The sequence below is a fragment of the Mustela lutreola genome, chromosome 7, assembly GCF_030435805.1.
Source record: "Mustela lutreola isolate mMusLut2 chromosome 7, mMusLut2.pri, whole genome shotgun sequence".
Classification (NCBI taxonomy): Eukaryota; Metazoa; Chordata; class Mammalia; order Carnivora; family Mustelidae; genus Mustela; species Mustela lutreola.
The window spans coordinates 66,497,915-66,515,613 of record NC_081296.1 but is presented as its reverse complement, the minus strand read 5'-3'; the positions used below and the strand labels follow the sequence as shown (position 1 = coordinate 66,515,613).

Below are 17,699 nucleotides of genomic sequence, written 5' to 3'. Positions count from 1 at the left end.
TGATCCTGGAGTCCAGGGATTCAGCCCCACGTCAGGCTCCCGGTTGACCAGGGAGTCTGCTTCTTCCTCTTCTGCCCTTCCCCCAACTTGTGTCCATGCTCTCTCACTCTCAAATCTTTTTTTAAAATGTCACTTAGGGTTTCCCTGCCTCTCTGTTTTTATTTCTCCTTCTCTTCTCCTATGTTCATTTGTTTGGTTTCTTAAATCCCATGTATGAGTAAGATCATGATATATGTCTTTGACTTTGCTTAGCATCATACATTCTAGTTCCATCCACAGTGTTGCAAATGGCAAGATTTCATTTTTTGATGACTAAATAATACTCTATTGTGTATATATATCACATCTTCTTTATCCATTCATCAGTCGATGGAAATTTGGGCTCTTTCCATAATTTGGCTTTTGTTGATAAAGCTATTTTAAACATTGGGGAGCATGTGCCCCTTCAAATCAGCATTTTTGTATCCTTTGGATAAATACCTAGTAGTGCAATTGCTGGTTCATAGTATAGTTGTTTTTAACTTTTTTGAGGAACCTCCATACTGTTTTCCAGAGTGGCTGCACAAGTTTGCATTCCCACCAACCGTGCAAAAGGGTTCTCCTTTTTCTGCATCCTTGCCAACATCTGTTGTTTCCTAAGTTGTTAATTTTAGCCATTTGACTGGTGTGAGGTAGTATCTCATTGTGGTTTTATTTCCCTGATGATGAGCGATGTTGAACATTTTTTCATGCATCTGTTAGCCATTTGTAGATCTTTGAAGAAACGTCTGTTTATGTCTTCTGCACTTTTTACTGGATTACTTTTGGGGTGTTTTGTTGAATTCTTTATATTTCTGGATATTAGCCCTTTATCCAGTATGTCTTATGCTCCCAATCTGTTGGTTGCCTTTTAGTTTGTTTCCTTCACTATACAGCTTTTTATTCTGATGATGTTCCAATAGTTCACTTTTGCTTGTTTCCCTTGCCTCTGGAGATGTGTCTAGGAAGAAGTTGCTATGGCTGAGGTCAGAAATGCTGCCTGTTTTCTCCTTTAGTATTTTGATGGTTTCCTGTCTTACATTTAGGTCTTTTCAACCATTTTGAATTTATTTTTGTGTATGGTTTTGTTACTTATTTTATGGTTGTTTTTGTAGTTCTTGGTTTCTTTCCTCTCTTGCTCTCTGCTCTCATGGTTTGCAGGCTTTCCTTAGTGGTATTCTTTTCTCTATTTTTTGGATATCCATTACTGATTTTTAATTTGTGGTAGCCATTAGGTTAGTATCTAACTTCATAAGTATATAGCAGTCTAAAAGTTGATGTTCACTTAAGATTGACCTGTTCTTTACTTCTCTCCCGACTGCATTTCTAAGTGTATGGTGTCATACTTTACATCCTTTTTGTTGTTTGTTCTTCCTTGACTAATTTTTACAGATATACTTAATTTTATTGCTTTGGTGCTTTGTACTTTTCTTGTGGCTACTATGATTTTTTTCTGTCCACTGAGTCAAAGATCTTTAACACTTTTTATAGGGCTGATTTAGTGGTCATGTGTTTAACTTTTATTTGAGAAACTCTGTATCCTTCTCTTCTGAGTGTTAGGTTTGCTGGATAGAGTATTTTTGGCTGCAGGCTTTTTTCTTTCAGCAGTTTGAATTTATCATGGCACTCCTTCCTGCTGAAAGTTTCTGCTGAGAAATTAGCTGATAGCCTTACAGGGTTTCCCTGTAGTAACTGTTTTTTCTTGCTACTTTAAAATTCTCTTCACTACTACTTTTTGCTGCTTTAATTACTGTGTGTCTTGATTTGGACCTTTGGGGTTGATTTATTGGGGGTGGCTTGGGCACTTCCTTAGTAATTAGAATTAAGGGGAAAAAACAGGGCTATTTTGTGTTCTAGTGCCACAAAGCCTTCAGTGTTAACAGATTTGCAACTCAAAAGCAGCAGGTATATGAAAGCATTTATTATATTAAAAAAGATAAATTTATATATTACATATGAAAAACTTACAAAGCTCAACTTTGTAGGGCAGCTTCTTACAATGTAAAGTTAAAATTACAATGAATGTACAACATTTCATAGGATAAGCTCCTATCTTAGAACAAGATAATGACCATTCTTTAGGATTAAAATAAGATTCGGTAGTAGTCGTCTCTGTAGCTATACAGGAATAATACAGATACCCTGCAAAAGAGAAAAGGTAGGATCAATATAATGGATGAAGAACAAACTTAAAATTTTTTTAGAACACTTAACTGTAAGTTTTGTTTAAAAAAAAGATGGAAGGCTAGTGATTAAAAAAATGATATGTTACAGAAGCTTTGAGTGGCATGGGTCTGTATGTAAGGCCCTACATAAAACACTTCACAGGTTTTCTTGTTGCCTTTTAAGCAGATGGTAACATGAATGACTGGCATTCCCACGTGAGGACCTACAGCAAAGCAGTCACAGCAGTTCCCTTTAATGTAAACACTGCTTGAAGTTGCCTGGGTGACGAAAATTGTAATTGGGACAGCTACTCCTGGCAGTACTGAGTTTTGTTATTGACAAATTGTAACTGTGATTGCAGTCCTGAACAAGATTTACTGATTATCAGGTGCAGTTCTAACAATGGTTTATCAGCCATCAACCCTCAACAAGACAATAAAATGTGTCACTTTAAATCCCTTGAGTTTTAACCCATACTGACACCTGTAATACCTTAGCAATAACTTACTTTTTTTCCACTTTGATGTTATAAATTTCATCACAGACTAATTTGAGGTATCTCTGCTTTGGCAGGCGTGACAGCAGCTGCTTCACAGTTGTGTTAAATGCCTGTTCATCAGCATCCCACTAGGAAAAATAGATAAGACTTAATACAGCTACTAACGTTTATTAACTGGCTTTTCCTGGGTCACTGATGAAATGCCACTGCCATTCCCCCTTTAAGTGTACTGAAAAAAATACCAGTTATAGACAGAACCAGTGGGTCGACTGCTAGGGTTCTTCCTTTGAAGCATCAATTTTTTTTACAACAAGATTCCTTATTTGATCCCAATTAGCTCAGTGCTTCAGCCACAGTGTGCTACTGTACCTTTAGACCAGTTATTTCTGCCCATTTATTTTGTGGAAAACGGAAGTACCACCTATGTGCACCTCCACCTGAGTGGATCATAAAGTCGTAATTGCAAGCACAGTGGCATATATGCCCATTTATAAGATGACATCAGAAGGTGTATGAAATGTCAGTTCTGGAGCAAATCTGACTAAATGCTCCAGATAAGCAAAAAAGGTATTTAATAGGATATTAAAAAAAATCATCTATAGCTGTATTGTAATTCGTTATCTTTGCTATTAAGAATACTTACTCAGATTTTTTAAAGTTACTAGGCTATTTGATAAAAAGGTTACCCACTAAAAACTTCTTAAATCCATTATGGTTAACATATAGTATCATTAGTTTCAGCTGTACAATAGAGTGATTCAACAGTTTTTTGTACATTACTCCATATTCATCATGAGAAGTGTACTCCTTAATCCCCATCACCTATTTTACCCATCCCCCCCTCTAAATTATAGAGTTTAGTCTCTATAATTAAGAGTGTTTCTTGGTTTGTCTTTTTTTCTTTGCTCATTTTCTTTGTTTCTTAAAATCCACATAAAAGGGGAATCATTTGGTATTTGTCTTTCTCTGGTTTATTCCACTTAGCATTCTGCTCTCTAGCTTTATCCATGTTGTTGAAATGGCACGATTTCTTTCTTTTTTTTTTTTTTTATGGCTGAATTTTCCATTATGTTCTGCTCGCACGCGCGCACATACACACACACACCCCCCCATCCCTCCACATCTTTGTCATTCATTTATTGGTAGACATTGGGCTGCTTCTGTAATTAGGCTATTGTAAATAAAGCTGCTATAAACATAAGGGTGCATGTATCTCTTTGAATTAGTGTTTTGTATTTTTTGGATAAATACCTAGTAGTGCATTTACTGGACTGCAGAGTAGCTCCATTTTTAACTTTTTTTTTTTTTAAGATTTTATTTGACGGAGGCAGGGAGCACACACAGGGGGAGCAGCAGGCGGAGGGACCAGGAGAAGCAGGCTCCCCATTGAGCAGGGATCCTGATGCAGGGCTCAGTCTCAGGGCTATGACCTGAGCTGAAGGCAGATGCTTAACAGACTGAGCCACCTAGGCGCCCCATTTTTAACTTTCCAGTTTGTATTCCTACCAACTGCATTAGGGTTCCTATTTCTCCACATCCTCTCCAACACTTGTTGTTTCTTGCCTTGTTGATTTTAGCCATTCTAACAGATATGAAGTGAAATCCCACTGTAGTTTTAGTTTGTATCTCCCTGATGTTGAACATCTATACATCTGTCTGTTGGCCATCTGTATTTATTCTTTAGAAGAATGTCTGTCCATATATTCTGCCCATTTTTTAATTGGATTATTTGTTTTCTGTGCTACCCATAAAAGTTTTAAATATATCTAATGACTTAACTTAATTTTTACAAAAATATTTTTCATGTAGTTCTAGTTCTATATATCCTTCCCTAGTTGAAATGAAGGTCTTGAGGCAGCATTGTATGGTGGTTAGGAATATAGATTCCCCTAGCCTAAGTTCAAATCTTGTCTCTGTTAGCGTTACTAGTAGGTTGACGTTGAACAAGATACTTAATATCTCTTCTTCCATTCTCCATAAAATGTAAAATCCTTCTGCTTCTGTTTGTTTATATAATGGGGATAACAGTACCTACCTCTTGAGCTTGTTATGGTTAAATGAATTAATATTTGAAAAATGCTTAGAGTAAGGCCTGCCAGAGCCTGACATAAAGTAAATGTGTAAGATGTTAATCTCTGAAATTTGAAAGTCACTAGAAAATTATGATTCTCTCAAAATCTGATTTAGTTGTTTAGTAATATCTATGTCACATAAAAGGAACAATGTTAAGTAAATTTCTGGAACTGCTCGAAAAATATCTAGTATCACTAAGAAAGTAATGCCATTTTCTTTCTTTCTTGAGATTTTATTTATTTATTTTAAAGACAGACATCACAAGTAGGCAGAGAGGCAGAGAGAGAGAGAGAAAGGGAAGCAGGCTCCCTCCTGAGCAGAGAGCCTGATGCGGGGCTCGATCCAAGGACCCTGGGATCATGACCTGAGCCGAAGGCAGAGGCTTTAACCCACTGAGCCACCCAGGCGCCCAGTAATGCCATTTTCAACTATGTTTTGGCAAAATAATAGCAAAGCTTCGGAATTTTAAAGGCCACAATGCACAAGAATTCCTCTTGCTTACCTCTAATGATAAAAACTGTAAGATTGTTTCTTTGGGTAGATCCACCTGTTGATACACAAAAATGTCATCTGTCAGGGGACCCTAGGCAGCACATACTGACTTGTCACAATGGTGTCACTTTGGATGGAGCAACATGAGTCAGGATTACACAATCTGGGATGCTACTGTGCTGTATCAAATCAAGCACATATAAATGAACCATTGAGTAGTAAGATGTCAGCACTGGCAAACAGATAGCCCCAGTCCTCACAGTACACCCCAAAGGCTTCATGCTGCTGCTTATACTCCATGTGTTAATAAGGCAAAGGTCTGAAACATTTTAGAAAAATCGTGATTCTTGTTTTTACTTCCCCTGCCCCCCCATCTTCCAGATGAAGAATACAGGACAAACACAAAACCTTTCATTTTCTCCCCAGTTTTTACAGATTTAGATTACATGCGGTTCACATCAGTGATGAAAGGCCTGCATCCCCAAACTGTGCGTGGGGAGCAAAAATGCCCTGACCTCTGAGGAAATGACTTTGATGACAGGGACACAGGCAGTTTTCAAAAACGTTAGAGCAACTTACAGCCAAAATTTCAATTTCACTGCTTTTCTGATGTAAGTTGGCAAGGGAGGTCTGAAGTCGTGTTTGTACCTAAACAAGAAGACATGTCAGAATTCAGAGCCTGTCAACACAAATCATTGTTCTTGCCATTTTATTTCCTATTGTAGTAAACAACCATGAGGGACAAACTAAGGCCTAGCAGGGCTTCCAAAGATTATCTACGACTTGGAAAGATGAATGCCCAGCCTATCTGGATCTCGGGACAACTGAGATTTTATAGTTTTGTGTTTTTTTTTTAAGATTTGTAATTGACAGCAAGAAAAGGAACACAAGCAGGGAGGAGTGGTAGAGAGAGAAGCAGGCTTCCTGCCCAGCAGGGAGCCCAATGCAGGGCTCTATCCCAGGACCCTGGGATCATGACCTGAGCCAAAGGCAACTGTTTAACAACTGAGCCCCCCAGGCACCCCCTAAAGCCTGTTTTGATAATAATCCACTTACTTATTTCTTTATAATTTTGAAATGACCCCTAGAAGCTCAGGGCATTGAAACTGCATGTGGAAGTAAGGGGATTTTGGTATTAAGCTAAATTTGGAAAAAGGGGAAGATGATAGCAATAAGGACATGGAACTGAAATATGGTAGGGGATGAGCATAGAACAAAGATGTGAAAATGAGTTGCCGGTCCACTATACTGAGAAACAGCTAAGAGTGCGCTATAAAAGTGAGGTAACTTAATCTTTTCTATTTTGATCTAGTCATTTTTTTTTTTTTTTAAGATTCATTTATTTGAAGACAAACCATAAGAGACTCTTAAAGTGAGGGTTTCTAGGGGGATATGGAAGGCAGGGATAGGGCAGCTGGGTTATGGACATTGGGGAGGGTATGGACTATGGTGAGTGCTGTGAAATGTGTAAGCCTGATGGTCCACAGACCTGTACCCCTGGGGCAAATAATACATTATATGGTAATTAAAAAAAGTATTTGAGAGAACGAGCATGAGCAAGCAGAGAGGCTGAAAGAAAGAGAAGGAGACTCCACCCTGAGCATGGTGCCCGACTTGGGGCTTGATCTCACAACGCTTAGATCATGACTTGACCTGAAATCAAGAGTCAGAAAACTTAACTGAGCCACCCAGGTGCCCCTCTAATCATATTTCTAAATAATGACTGCTCTCTAATACCCACTTCCCAAGTGAGGCCAGTGTCCTGACTTAGCTCATTAACCGGAGGACTGCCCTATCTTTCCTCCCCACCTATTTAAATACTTCAGGGATTCCCTGCTCCAGGAAGCCTTCATCTATCATCCAAGCAGACACTGATCTCTACAATGTTCCCATGTCCAACACTCACTTTCAGTGTATCTAATGCAGCATTCTGTTACTTCTCTTTTGTTGTTCTCTAAGTATATAATGCCTGTGCTTCTAAGGTTACAAACTCTTTGAGGATTGGGGTCATGCCATGTCTTTTAAATTTTATGCAGCATTTCACACAGAACTAGGCAGATAGCAAATACCAAAAACATTCCAAAGTCTTGGAATAGTTCTCTTCTGCTTTGTTACTTCTTTTTTCCAATAAATATTTTATTTACTTATATATTTGTCAGAAAGAGCATACAAGCGAGGGGAGCAACGGGCAGAGAGAGAAACAGCCTTCCTTCTAAGCAAGCAGCCCAATGTGGGACTCTACCCCAGGATCTGGACCTGGGCCGAAGACAGACAGACAACCAACTGAGCCACCCAGGCATCCCTGCTCTGTTACTTAGAACAGAAACAAGGCAACCCCTCTGTCATTATATCCAAATCACAAAGTCTTTGTTTAGATCAAGTAATTCTGACAGTGCTTCTAGTGACGATACTTGTAGGTGCCTATAATGTACATGGATGCCTCTTCGGGAGGACAAATGGAGCAGAATCCTAACACCAGAGAGATGCCTTGTTGATGAAATTTTCAGAAGCTATCAAGTTAAGGGAGTGCAAAGAAAACTCTTTCCAGGAAACCATTTCTTATCGTCCTTTCCAGTTTTCTTCCTCCTTTGTAGTTTACATTAGAAAGCTGAGGAAAGTATATGTACCTGAGTTTCATATCGCCTCCGAGTGCTGGCTGACAGCTTCTCTGGGGCTATCACACTCACAATGGGTATAACTGCAGCTCCATGGATTTCAAACAAACCTGAAACAGAGTTGCCAAATTTATGGTCTTATCTGGTCCCACTTTCTGTAACACACCACAGAGATGGCAGAGATAGAGGAATACCACTCTACTGTGATTCTATGGGCTAGATTTCTATCTGGGCTTTGTTTTCCATCTCTGCAACTAGCTGCTCGTGACCTGGAGGAACCCAGAACCCTAACCCCCAGAAGTTTCAGTGCTTCTGTCAAGATTCTCAGGTAGGAGTGGGAGCAGAAAAGGACAAAGACATAGGGATTCTATACAAGTCACCCAAACCTCATGAACCTAAAGCAAAAATAAAATAAAATAAAACTTACTATCTCTCAAACTCTAATACTTTAAATTCCTCATAGTATTTGAAATCTAACAGTGGCAGAAAGTTAGTGCTAACAAACCAAAAAGACCCAGTTCTTTGTTAAAAGGCAAATATGTCTTCCTGTGGACATAAGTGGGACATTTCTTTTTCAGTAAGACTAGCAGATGTGATGAAACTAAAGACTTAACTATCACCACTGTTCCCTCTTGGCTTTCAATCTTATGTGTGGGGAAAATTCCCAGGAAAATTAACCACATTTAATTTGTACAGTAAACTGAGTCAAAGGAAGATTAAACTGGTTGTGAAAATAAGGCAGGAAGACAGAGCTGTACTGCAATTAGAGTAATCACTAAACTCCTAGTCCTCTTCTAGGATGTGAGTTTAAAAGCATAGAGAGAAATTCCATTTGTTTGGTACAATTAATTTTATCTGTTACTTTAAAGATATATTTCTGATGCAACAAGGAGTTAGAGCAGCAAACACACACACACACACAGAGCATTATTATGTTTAGATTATAATTAGTCAATACCTGAAGCATTAGAAAAGGACCCCTTCAGATTTTGCACTGCAAGATTATCAGAAGCTTCTCTAAAAACAAGCAAAAAAAAAAAACAATTAGAAAACAGTCAGTAGAGCAACACAAGATAACTTAAAGTGAGCCCTTTTTTCCTATTCAATGTAGAAATTAAATATTGGTTATTAGTGGGAGAAATAAAATTTGAACTTAATTATGCTTTTGGTCAGGAGCCATTAAGAATTACAAAGAATGTCATTTCAAATTAAATGCCCAAAGACAACATTTGGATTTATTCAGCTATGTTTGAAATGCTAGCTCAACATAAGAGGCTAATTTCAATGAACTATAATGGGTGTTCTTTCCGCTCTGCTCACAATACAAGGAAATATTAGCATCGGCATGCCCCTTTATTATGGCAGCAACCTTGGTGATCACCCACAAGAGAACATTTAGTAATGGGAGATTCTTTCAAAAGCTGTGAATGGATATTTCTTTAAAGATTGAATTAGCTTACAGCCTTTGAGAGACACAATAGCACTCTATCTTGGGAAAACAGGGAAGTAATCATGCACATGGAAGAGAGATCTTAAACTTTTCCCTGCTAAAACTGAATCCCATCTGGGCCTTTTAAGTGTCTTAATAATGTTTGTCTGTACTATTAATTTAGTGGAGTATTTTATGTTTTCTCTTCTAAACCTCTACCTTTTTTGGAGGTCAGTAATCCTAATACCTGGTTCTTCTAGAACATTTTATTTCCTCAGAAAAAGCCTAACAGTGAATTTATTCAAGCTAGGTGCAGATGGGAAGGAGCCTGGGGTGAGGGAGGGAGAAGAAAGTAAGAATGTTTATTTTATATAAGCCAAGGTTTTTCACTATTGGCACTATGGCATTTGGGGCCAGATAATTTTTGGCTGGGGGTATTGGGGGGGGGGGGTCACTCATGTGTACTGTAGGATGATTAGCAGTATCCCTGGTCTCTACTAGATACTAGTAACACCCCCAGTTCTAACTACCCCAAATACCTGCAAACAGTGCCAAATGTCCCCCGATTAAGAATCATTGATACAAGCAAAAAAAAAAAAAAGTATTGTTGATTATAAGCATATATAAAAATTATGTAAATAGTAAATAAGCATATATATTATAAAAATATAAAGCAAATACATTTTTAAAAGTTGTACATTTATAGAAAATTATAAAAATTTAAAGATAATTAAGATCCCTTGTAATCCCACTAACCAGAACTATAGTTATTTCTGGTTAAAAATAGTTAAAAATTGGGGGGGCACCTGGGTGGCTTAGTCAGTTAAGCATCTGCCTTCAGCTCAGGTCATGATCCCAGGGTCCTGGGATCGGGTTCTCTGCTCAGTGTGGAGTCTGCTTCTCCCTCTCACTCTCTCTCTGTGCTCTCTCTCAAATAAATAAAAATCTTTTAAAAAAATCTGATATATCATTCCAGACAGTAGGCTATGTATTTTGGTTGAAAAAACCAGGATCATTTATCTTACCCGTGGACAGATTTCAATAATAAATTCAGCTATGTAAGAATCTTTTTTTTTTTTTTTTTTAAGTAAATTCTACACCCAATGTGGCCCTCAAACTCATGACCCTGAGATCAAGAGCTACATGCTCTAGTGACAGAGCCAGCCAGGCACCCCTAGAATCATGTTTTTTAAAGGCTATACACCATTTCATCGTATTTACTATAATCCAAACAATTTTCTACCCATCAGTGTTGTAATACTGTTGGAGATTCTCCAAGTGTTGTCTAGGGAGCTCTGAAGTTCCTGAGGTCCTTGCACAGGTCTGCAAGGTCAAAACAATTTTCACCATAATATAAAATGTTATTTATCTTTTTTTACAGATTTAAAAAGCCTCTTCCAAACCTCTACCTTTTTTGGGTCATCCTTTCACAAATGGGTTACAGAATTTTCCAGAGACTGTATGATGGATGATAGTAAAGCATACTGAATGCAGACGCAGATAGTGATAATCTTGTTTTTTTCTACTGAAGTGTTAAAGAAATTACAAAAATGTAGAACAATGCATTATCTGTAAAATGTCAAATTGTCACTCTTCCAACATTTTTGTTTTGGAAAATGGATTTATTTTATTTTTTTAAAGATTTTTAACTTATTTGTGTGTGTGAGAGAGAGAGCACATATGAGGGGGGAGGGAGGGGCAAAGGGAGAAGAAGAAGCAGATTCCCCACTGAGCAGGATAGGCTGGATCCCAGGACCCCAAGATCATGACTGGAGCTACTGACTTGAGCTACCCAGGTGCCTCGAGTTTACTGTTATTTTCAAATAAGTATTTTAAAAATGTTTTAATTTCTAAAAAATTACTGATAGATATAACCCATATAAACAAAGTTCTTTGGTGTCCTCAAATAATTTGTAAGGGTGTAAGGTGGTTCTGAGACCAAAAAAATTGAAACTGTTATTAAACAATGTCTTGCTAGGCATCTTTATATGTACCCTCATGGAATAATTTTTACTATAAATTCCTAAAAGTAGAATTACTGGGCATTTCTTTTTAATTTTTAGTTTTAAGGCAATCTTAACTCTGTTAAATTCCTATCCAGAGAGTTGAAACAATTTATATTTCCATCTTGAGTATATGACATTCTCCCAGGATATATTAGGTCTTTCAAATACTTTGACATAACACTACCAAAATGTACTGATTAAAAAGCCAAATAGGATAATTTTGGCCCATTGGGCCTTTCAAACTGATAAAATATTCTCTGATATGTTATGAAGAACAAACCCTGAAACTATGATTATTCTTATGCAGGGGTTACATATTTAAACTGCTGAGCTATTCAAAAGCAACAGAATGATCCATTAAAAGTTATTTTGATGTATCTTTTTTCCCAAAAGGATCAAACTGATGTTTAAGATAAAGGTACAGAAGTTCTACAAGTAGTCACAACTGGTTTTCTGGGCTTTTGTTACCTGATAGTTCTTTCATCACTGACTTTAGTTCTGAGTTTCTGCAAAACGTGGTCTATAAGATCAGACTCCTGCACATGTTTCTCTGTTTGCCTTTCCTTCTCAAAAGACTTAACCTTAAAAAGAATAAAACAGAACCATCAATTTTTGAAGCCAACAGGCTGAATCAGAGTACAAAACGAAGTCAACATTTCAGGTTGGTGGTTCTAACCAGGGGCAATTTTCCTCATCACAGGGCATTTGGCAATGTTTGGAGAGCTTTCTTGTTGTGATAGCTATAGGGGGTGCTACCAGCATCTCATGGGTAGAGGCCTGGGGTGCTGCTCAACTTCTTATAGTGCCTAGGAGAGCAGCCCCCACAATTCTCTGGCCCTAAAAGTCACTGTGGCTGTTGAGAAACTCTGGTATAGAGAAGAAAAGATTATCACTAATGATTGGATTTTTTAAAAGGCCAAGACTAACCAGCTCCTATTTCATTTAATACTTCCACATATTCTTCTCCTTAAACATCCCATCACCAGTCACCGGTTTCCAGAGCACTCCCCCTTCTCCATTCCAAATTCAAGTGCTGTCATCCACTTCTATGGTATCTGTTCTTTCATCTTCACTCCATGGCCAGCACTCAATCTTGGCTTCTAGCAGCCTTATATTCTTCCCACTCTATTTTCCTCTCACTCCGTTCCATGCTACACACCCCTGCATATTAATTTTCCTCACATAGCACTCTGATGTCCCCTTCTGTCCAAAACACATGCTGGCTCCCCACTCACTGCTACATAAAGTCCAAATTCCTTGGTTGGCAGTTTGTTGTCTAGGAGCTAGCTAAAACCATTCTCTCCTGCTGAAGTATCCTTCTTTGCACTCAGAGTAGACTTAACTCAGGGTAATACTCACAGTAGTTTTCTATCGGCCTCCCTCTTGACTTCGGAACAGGCTATTCGAAGAATTACCATTACCTTTGCCATTCCTTCTGCCTAAAAGTTCCTATCAGCACCTATCTCTATTCTGCCCATTCACGAGGGTTCCCCATAAACCCCACCTCCACCCTGAAGACTTCCCTGCTACCTCTGAGGTAATCTCCCAGACTGTTAAAACCCTCAGAGAACTTGCACTGTAGGACTCTCATGGCATTTAGCATTTTCTAACTCATAATCATGAACGATTGTGTTATGTTTCCTACCAGATTATAGGATCCTTGACAGCAGGGCCTAACACTTTAGTGTCCCTGTATCCTTTAGGATCTTAAAGTGTATCCCTCCCACACTGTGAACACTTAAAATGTACTTGCTGACTGGATGAATGAACTGATGTCTTGCCCTTCAAGTATGAAGATGATGCAAGATTCAAAAGAGAGACTGGATGAAACAATGTGCTAGAATGAACAAGATCACATTTAACGGAGATAAATATGAAGTCCTATAATTAAAGCCCTCATTGTAGCTGGCCAGCCAGACATGGTGGTAACTGTGAAAGGGCCAATGGGTTTTAGTTGCTAAGTTCAGTACAAGCCAAAGAGCCACATGGTTGCTAAGAGTTCAGTAGTAAGCTGTATGAGGAGAAATACAGTATCTGGGTTGAGGGGTCAGAGAGCATTCTCATTTAGTCAGAATCTGCTAGAATTCTCTGCAGAATTCTAGTGCCACATTTGAAGACAGACATTGACAAGGAATGTCCAGAGGAGGTTAACTAGGAGGGTCAAGGAGTTGAGAAATCATGTTAAGAGGAATGGCTTAAATAACCAGAATGTCTGAACCAGAAAGAGGGCAGAGAGACATGGCAGTGGTCTACAATTTATTTGAAGATAGCTGAGAGGATGAAAAATTAGACTTACTATGCTGACTACTCCAGAAGGCAGAATTAAGACCACAGAGTATAAATTTTGGGAAGGAGACTGAGTTAAGTTTTTAAAATTCGCTAATTATAGCAGTGTGTTATGGCACAAATTACCCAGCAGAGGCTTGATGGCAATCACTGTTCTGGAAGAGGCCTGTTCTTAGGGTCATTTATGATTTTGTGACTAATAAGCAGACTAATAGTGGGGACTTCCAAATCTTAAAGGAATAACTACTGCAAGAACTGCCTTCCTTAAACAATTAGAAAGTCAGACAAAACACATAAAACAATGGTTTCTCAGACCTTAGATAACAAGCAGTGAGAACTATCTTTCAAGAGAAGGGAAAAAAAGTGAGTGCCATATCCGTGCCCCTTTATTGTGATGAAGAAGCCTGCAAACTGCAGCACAGGAACATGGAACCCAAAAAACCCGGAGCCTTGCCCAGGTGGGGAGACAGTTTAGGTAGACCTAGACAGCTAGAGATTGTAAGGCAGAGGACTGAAGAGAAGAGTGCTCCACACTCAGAGAAAGAACAATTTCTGAAGCTCTGCGGAGCAGTCCCCTCAATTCTTGCCAGAGAACTGATCTGGGCATTAGTGAAAGAAAACTCTCTGAGACTGGGGCAACAACCATCAGAAACGAGTAGGCAGAGTAATTTCTGGAATTCATAGGGCTGGGAAGAGTTGTTACTCTTATCAGGGTAGAAGACCTCAGAATACACAGGCAGAATCCTCCTAAGGGTATTGCTTTGTACCAATGGGGTTAACTCAGGCTTAGACCAACAGCTGCCCTGGATCTGCCCTAACAATGTATAAAATGAAGCCTGGAAAAGATCAAGCAATTCAAGAATCTTAACTACACCCCAGAATAAAGCCCAACAGTATTTATAGGGACATAAAACCTAGCATCCAGGAATGTCTAACAACCAATCAGAAATTACTGGCAGGAGGGTTTGGGTGGCTCAGTCAGTTAAGCATCTGCCTTTGATTCAGGTCATGATTCCAGGATCCTGGGACCTAGCTCTGTGTCAGGCTCCCTGCTCAGTGGGGAATCTGCTTCTCCCTTTACTCTCCCTCTGCATGCAGCTCCCCCTGCTTGTTCTCTCTTTCTCTGTCAAATAAATAAATAAAATCTTTTTAAAAAATTTACTGGCATGCAAAGTGGTATGAAAATATGACTCATAACCTCAAGAAATGATAGAAACAGACTGAGAAGTGTCAGAAATGATGGAATTAGTAGGCAAGCACCTTAAAACGACTATTTTTGGGGAAGATTTTAAGTTGTTTCTACACTCAACATGGGGCTTACACTCACAATCCCAAGATCAAAAGTCACATGCTCTACTGACTGAGCCAGCTAAGTGCCCCTAAAATGACTATTCTAAATTTTGTAAAAAATGTAAAGGAAACAAAAACTCTGAGAGAAATGGAAGACATATAAAGATACAAATGAAACTTACAGAGATGAAAAAATACATAAGAAATTCAATGGGATTAATAGCAGATAAGATACTGCAAAAAGATCAGTGAATGGTCCCAAATAAAGCATAGAGGGGAAAAAAAAAAAAAACAAAAATGGAGTCTTAATGAGTTGTGGGTCAATAGCAAACGATTAACATCCTATAATCAGAGTCCTACAAGGAAAAGAAGGAACAGAAAAATATTTGAAGAAATAATGTCTGAAATTTTTCTAAAATTTTAAAAATTTATTTATCTGACACAGAGAGAAAGAGCACAAGCAGGGGGAAAGGCAGAGGGAGATTCAGGCTCCCCACTGAGAAGGGAGCCTGATGTGGGACTTGATCCTGGCACCCTGGGATCATAACCTGAGCCCAAGGCAGATGCTTAACCGACTGAGCCAATAGGTGCTCCTGAAGAATTTCTAAACTTTATGAAAACTATGAGTTTACGGTTCAAAGAAGTCCTAGCTATGAATACCAGGTATTTAAATATAGAGAATACCACATTGAAGTATATCATATTCAAACTGTAGAAAATCAATGACAGAAGAAAATCTTAGAAGGTGCCAGAAAATAAAGGAAGATCATACAGAGCATCAAACCAGACTTCTAACAAACCACCATCATGTCAGAAGAAAATAAAACACATCTTCAAAATGCAAAAAGAAAAAATGTAAATCCTGAATTTTATATCTAGCAAAAATATCTTTAAAAAGATATTTGGAAGGGTTGGCTGGGCATTGGACTCTTGGTTTCGGCTCAGGTCATGATCTCAGGGTTGGGGATTGAGCTCTGTGTCGGGCTCCACAGTTGCTTGAGATTCTCCCCCTTTCCCTCAGTCCTTCCTTCTGCTTGCTCACTCTATAAAGTAAATGATTTTTTTTTTTTAAGATTTTATTTATTTGTCAGAGAGAGAGAGCGCACAAGCATGGGGAGCAACAGGCAGAGAGGGAGCCTGATAGAGGGCTCAATCCCAAGACCCTGGGATCATGACCCAAGCCAAAGGCAGGTGCTTAATCAACGGAGCCATCTAGGCATCCCTAAAATAAATAAATCTTAAAAAAAAAAAAATGGTGAAATGAAGACTTTCTCAGACCAATAACCACTGAGAAAACTCATGACCAGCAGACCTGTACAGACTAGAAATATTAAAGGAAATTCTTCAGGCAGAAGTAAAACGAAATCAGAATGATATCTGCCTCAACACAGGAATCAACAGTTCCAGAGATGGCAAATATAAAGGACATTTCCCCCCTTACTTTAAAAACCTCTTTAAAAAAAATAACTAATTAAAGCTGAAATAAAAATAATGTATTGTGGAGTTTTAACATCCAATATGTTATGTGCAACAATAGCACAAAGAATGAGAGAAGGGAAATGGAAGTATTCTGTTGTAAGGTTCTTACACTGTATATAAAACATATACTATATTTTGAAGGTGGAATGTATTAAGTTAAAAGTGTATACTGTAAACCCTAAGAAGTCACCAAAAATTTCACCAAAAACAGGAGTAATGGTTAGCAAACCAATAGTAGAGATCTAAAAAGAAGGTGTGAAAAGAAAATGGAAAAAAGAACAGATGGAATAATTAGAAAACAAATAGTAAAATGGTAGACTTTTTACTACCAGCCATTTCAATAACTGCATTACATATAAATGGTCTAAAAGAGGGGGACTGTCTGGGTAGATCAAAAAAGCAAAACTCAAATATTGAGTATCTCTAAGAACTCACTTTCACATGACATGCAAACACCAATTGAAAGACCTCAGAGAACAAGAAATATTATCAGGGATAAAGAAAAACATTTCAGGGCGCCTGGATGGCTCAGCGGGTTAAGCCTCTGCTTTCGGCTCAGTCATGATCTCAGCATCCTGGGATCGAGCCCCACATCAGGCTCTAAGCTCAGCAGAGAGCTTGCTTCCCCCACTCTGCCTGACTCTACCTGCTTGTGATCTCTCTCTCTGTCAAATAAATAAATAAAATCTTTAAAAAGAAATAAAGAAGAACATTTCATAACCATAAAGAGGTCAATTCATCAAACAGGTATAAAATTCTAAATGTGTATTCACCAAATAACAGAGCTTCAAAATGCACGAAGCAAAACTGATAGAACTAAAAGGAAAAACAGATAAATCTACAATGATAGCCAGAGATTCTGACACTCCTCTCTCAGCAACTAACTAACTGATCAAGTAGACAAAATGCTTAGGAAAGATACAGACAGCTTCGGCAACACCATGATCTAATGTGACCTAATTGGTATTTATCAAACACTCCTCCTAACAATGCAAAATACACATTCTTCTCAAGTGCACATGAAACATTCACAGTAATAGACAATTATTTTTTACTTTAAATCACAGCTCAGTAAAATTAAAAAGAATTGAAATCAGAGTATGTTCTTTGATCACAAAGGAATTAAATCATGAGAAATTATTAAAGATGATGTAATGAGCACTGGGTATTACACGACTTGACGAAGCTCTGACCCTCTCTACCTCTGAAACTAGTAATACATTATAGGTTATATATGTTAACTGAATTTAAATAAAAAAATAAGAAAGAAATTATCTAAGAAAGATAACTGGAAAATACCCAAATATTTGGAAATTAAACCACAGACTTCTAAATAACCTTTCAAA

At 38.1% G+C, this 17,699-nt stretch overlaps 1 protein-coding gene across 6 annotated transcripts in view; it reads right to left on the bottom strand.

Annotated features, from left to right (window-relative positions):
* Positions 1–1,924: 1,924 nt before the first annotated feature.
* Positions 1,925–17,699, bottom strand: part of EIF2AK4 (eukaryotic translation initiation factor 2 alpha kinase 4) — a 107,840-nt gene continuing 92,065 nt past the window's right edge. For 5 of the 6 annotated variants that reach the window (XM_059181134.1, XM_059181136.1, XM_059181135.1 and 2 more), the window contains 7 exons: positions 11,767–11,879; positions 8,822–8,880; positions 7,876–7,973; positions 5,828–5,896; positions 5,259–5,303; positions 2,693–2,811; positions 1,925–2,160 (listed from right to left, as the gene is read on the bottom strand). In XM_059181134.1, coding sequence (XP_059037117.1) covers positions 2,103–2,160; positions 2,693–2,811; positions 5,259–5,303; positions 5,828–5,896; positions 7,876–7,973; positions 8,822–8,880; positions 11,767–11,879 — 561 coding nt within the window. In that variant the 3' untranslated portion in view covers positions 1,925–2,102. Of the gene's footprint in view, positions 2,161–2,692; positions 2,812–5,258; positions 5,304–5,827; positions 5,897–7,875; positions 7,974–8,821; positions 8,881–11,766; positions 11,880–17,699 lie in introns of those variants that run through there. The other variant, XR_009355511.1, reaches the window with a different exon arrangement.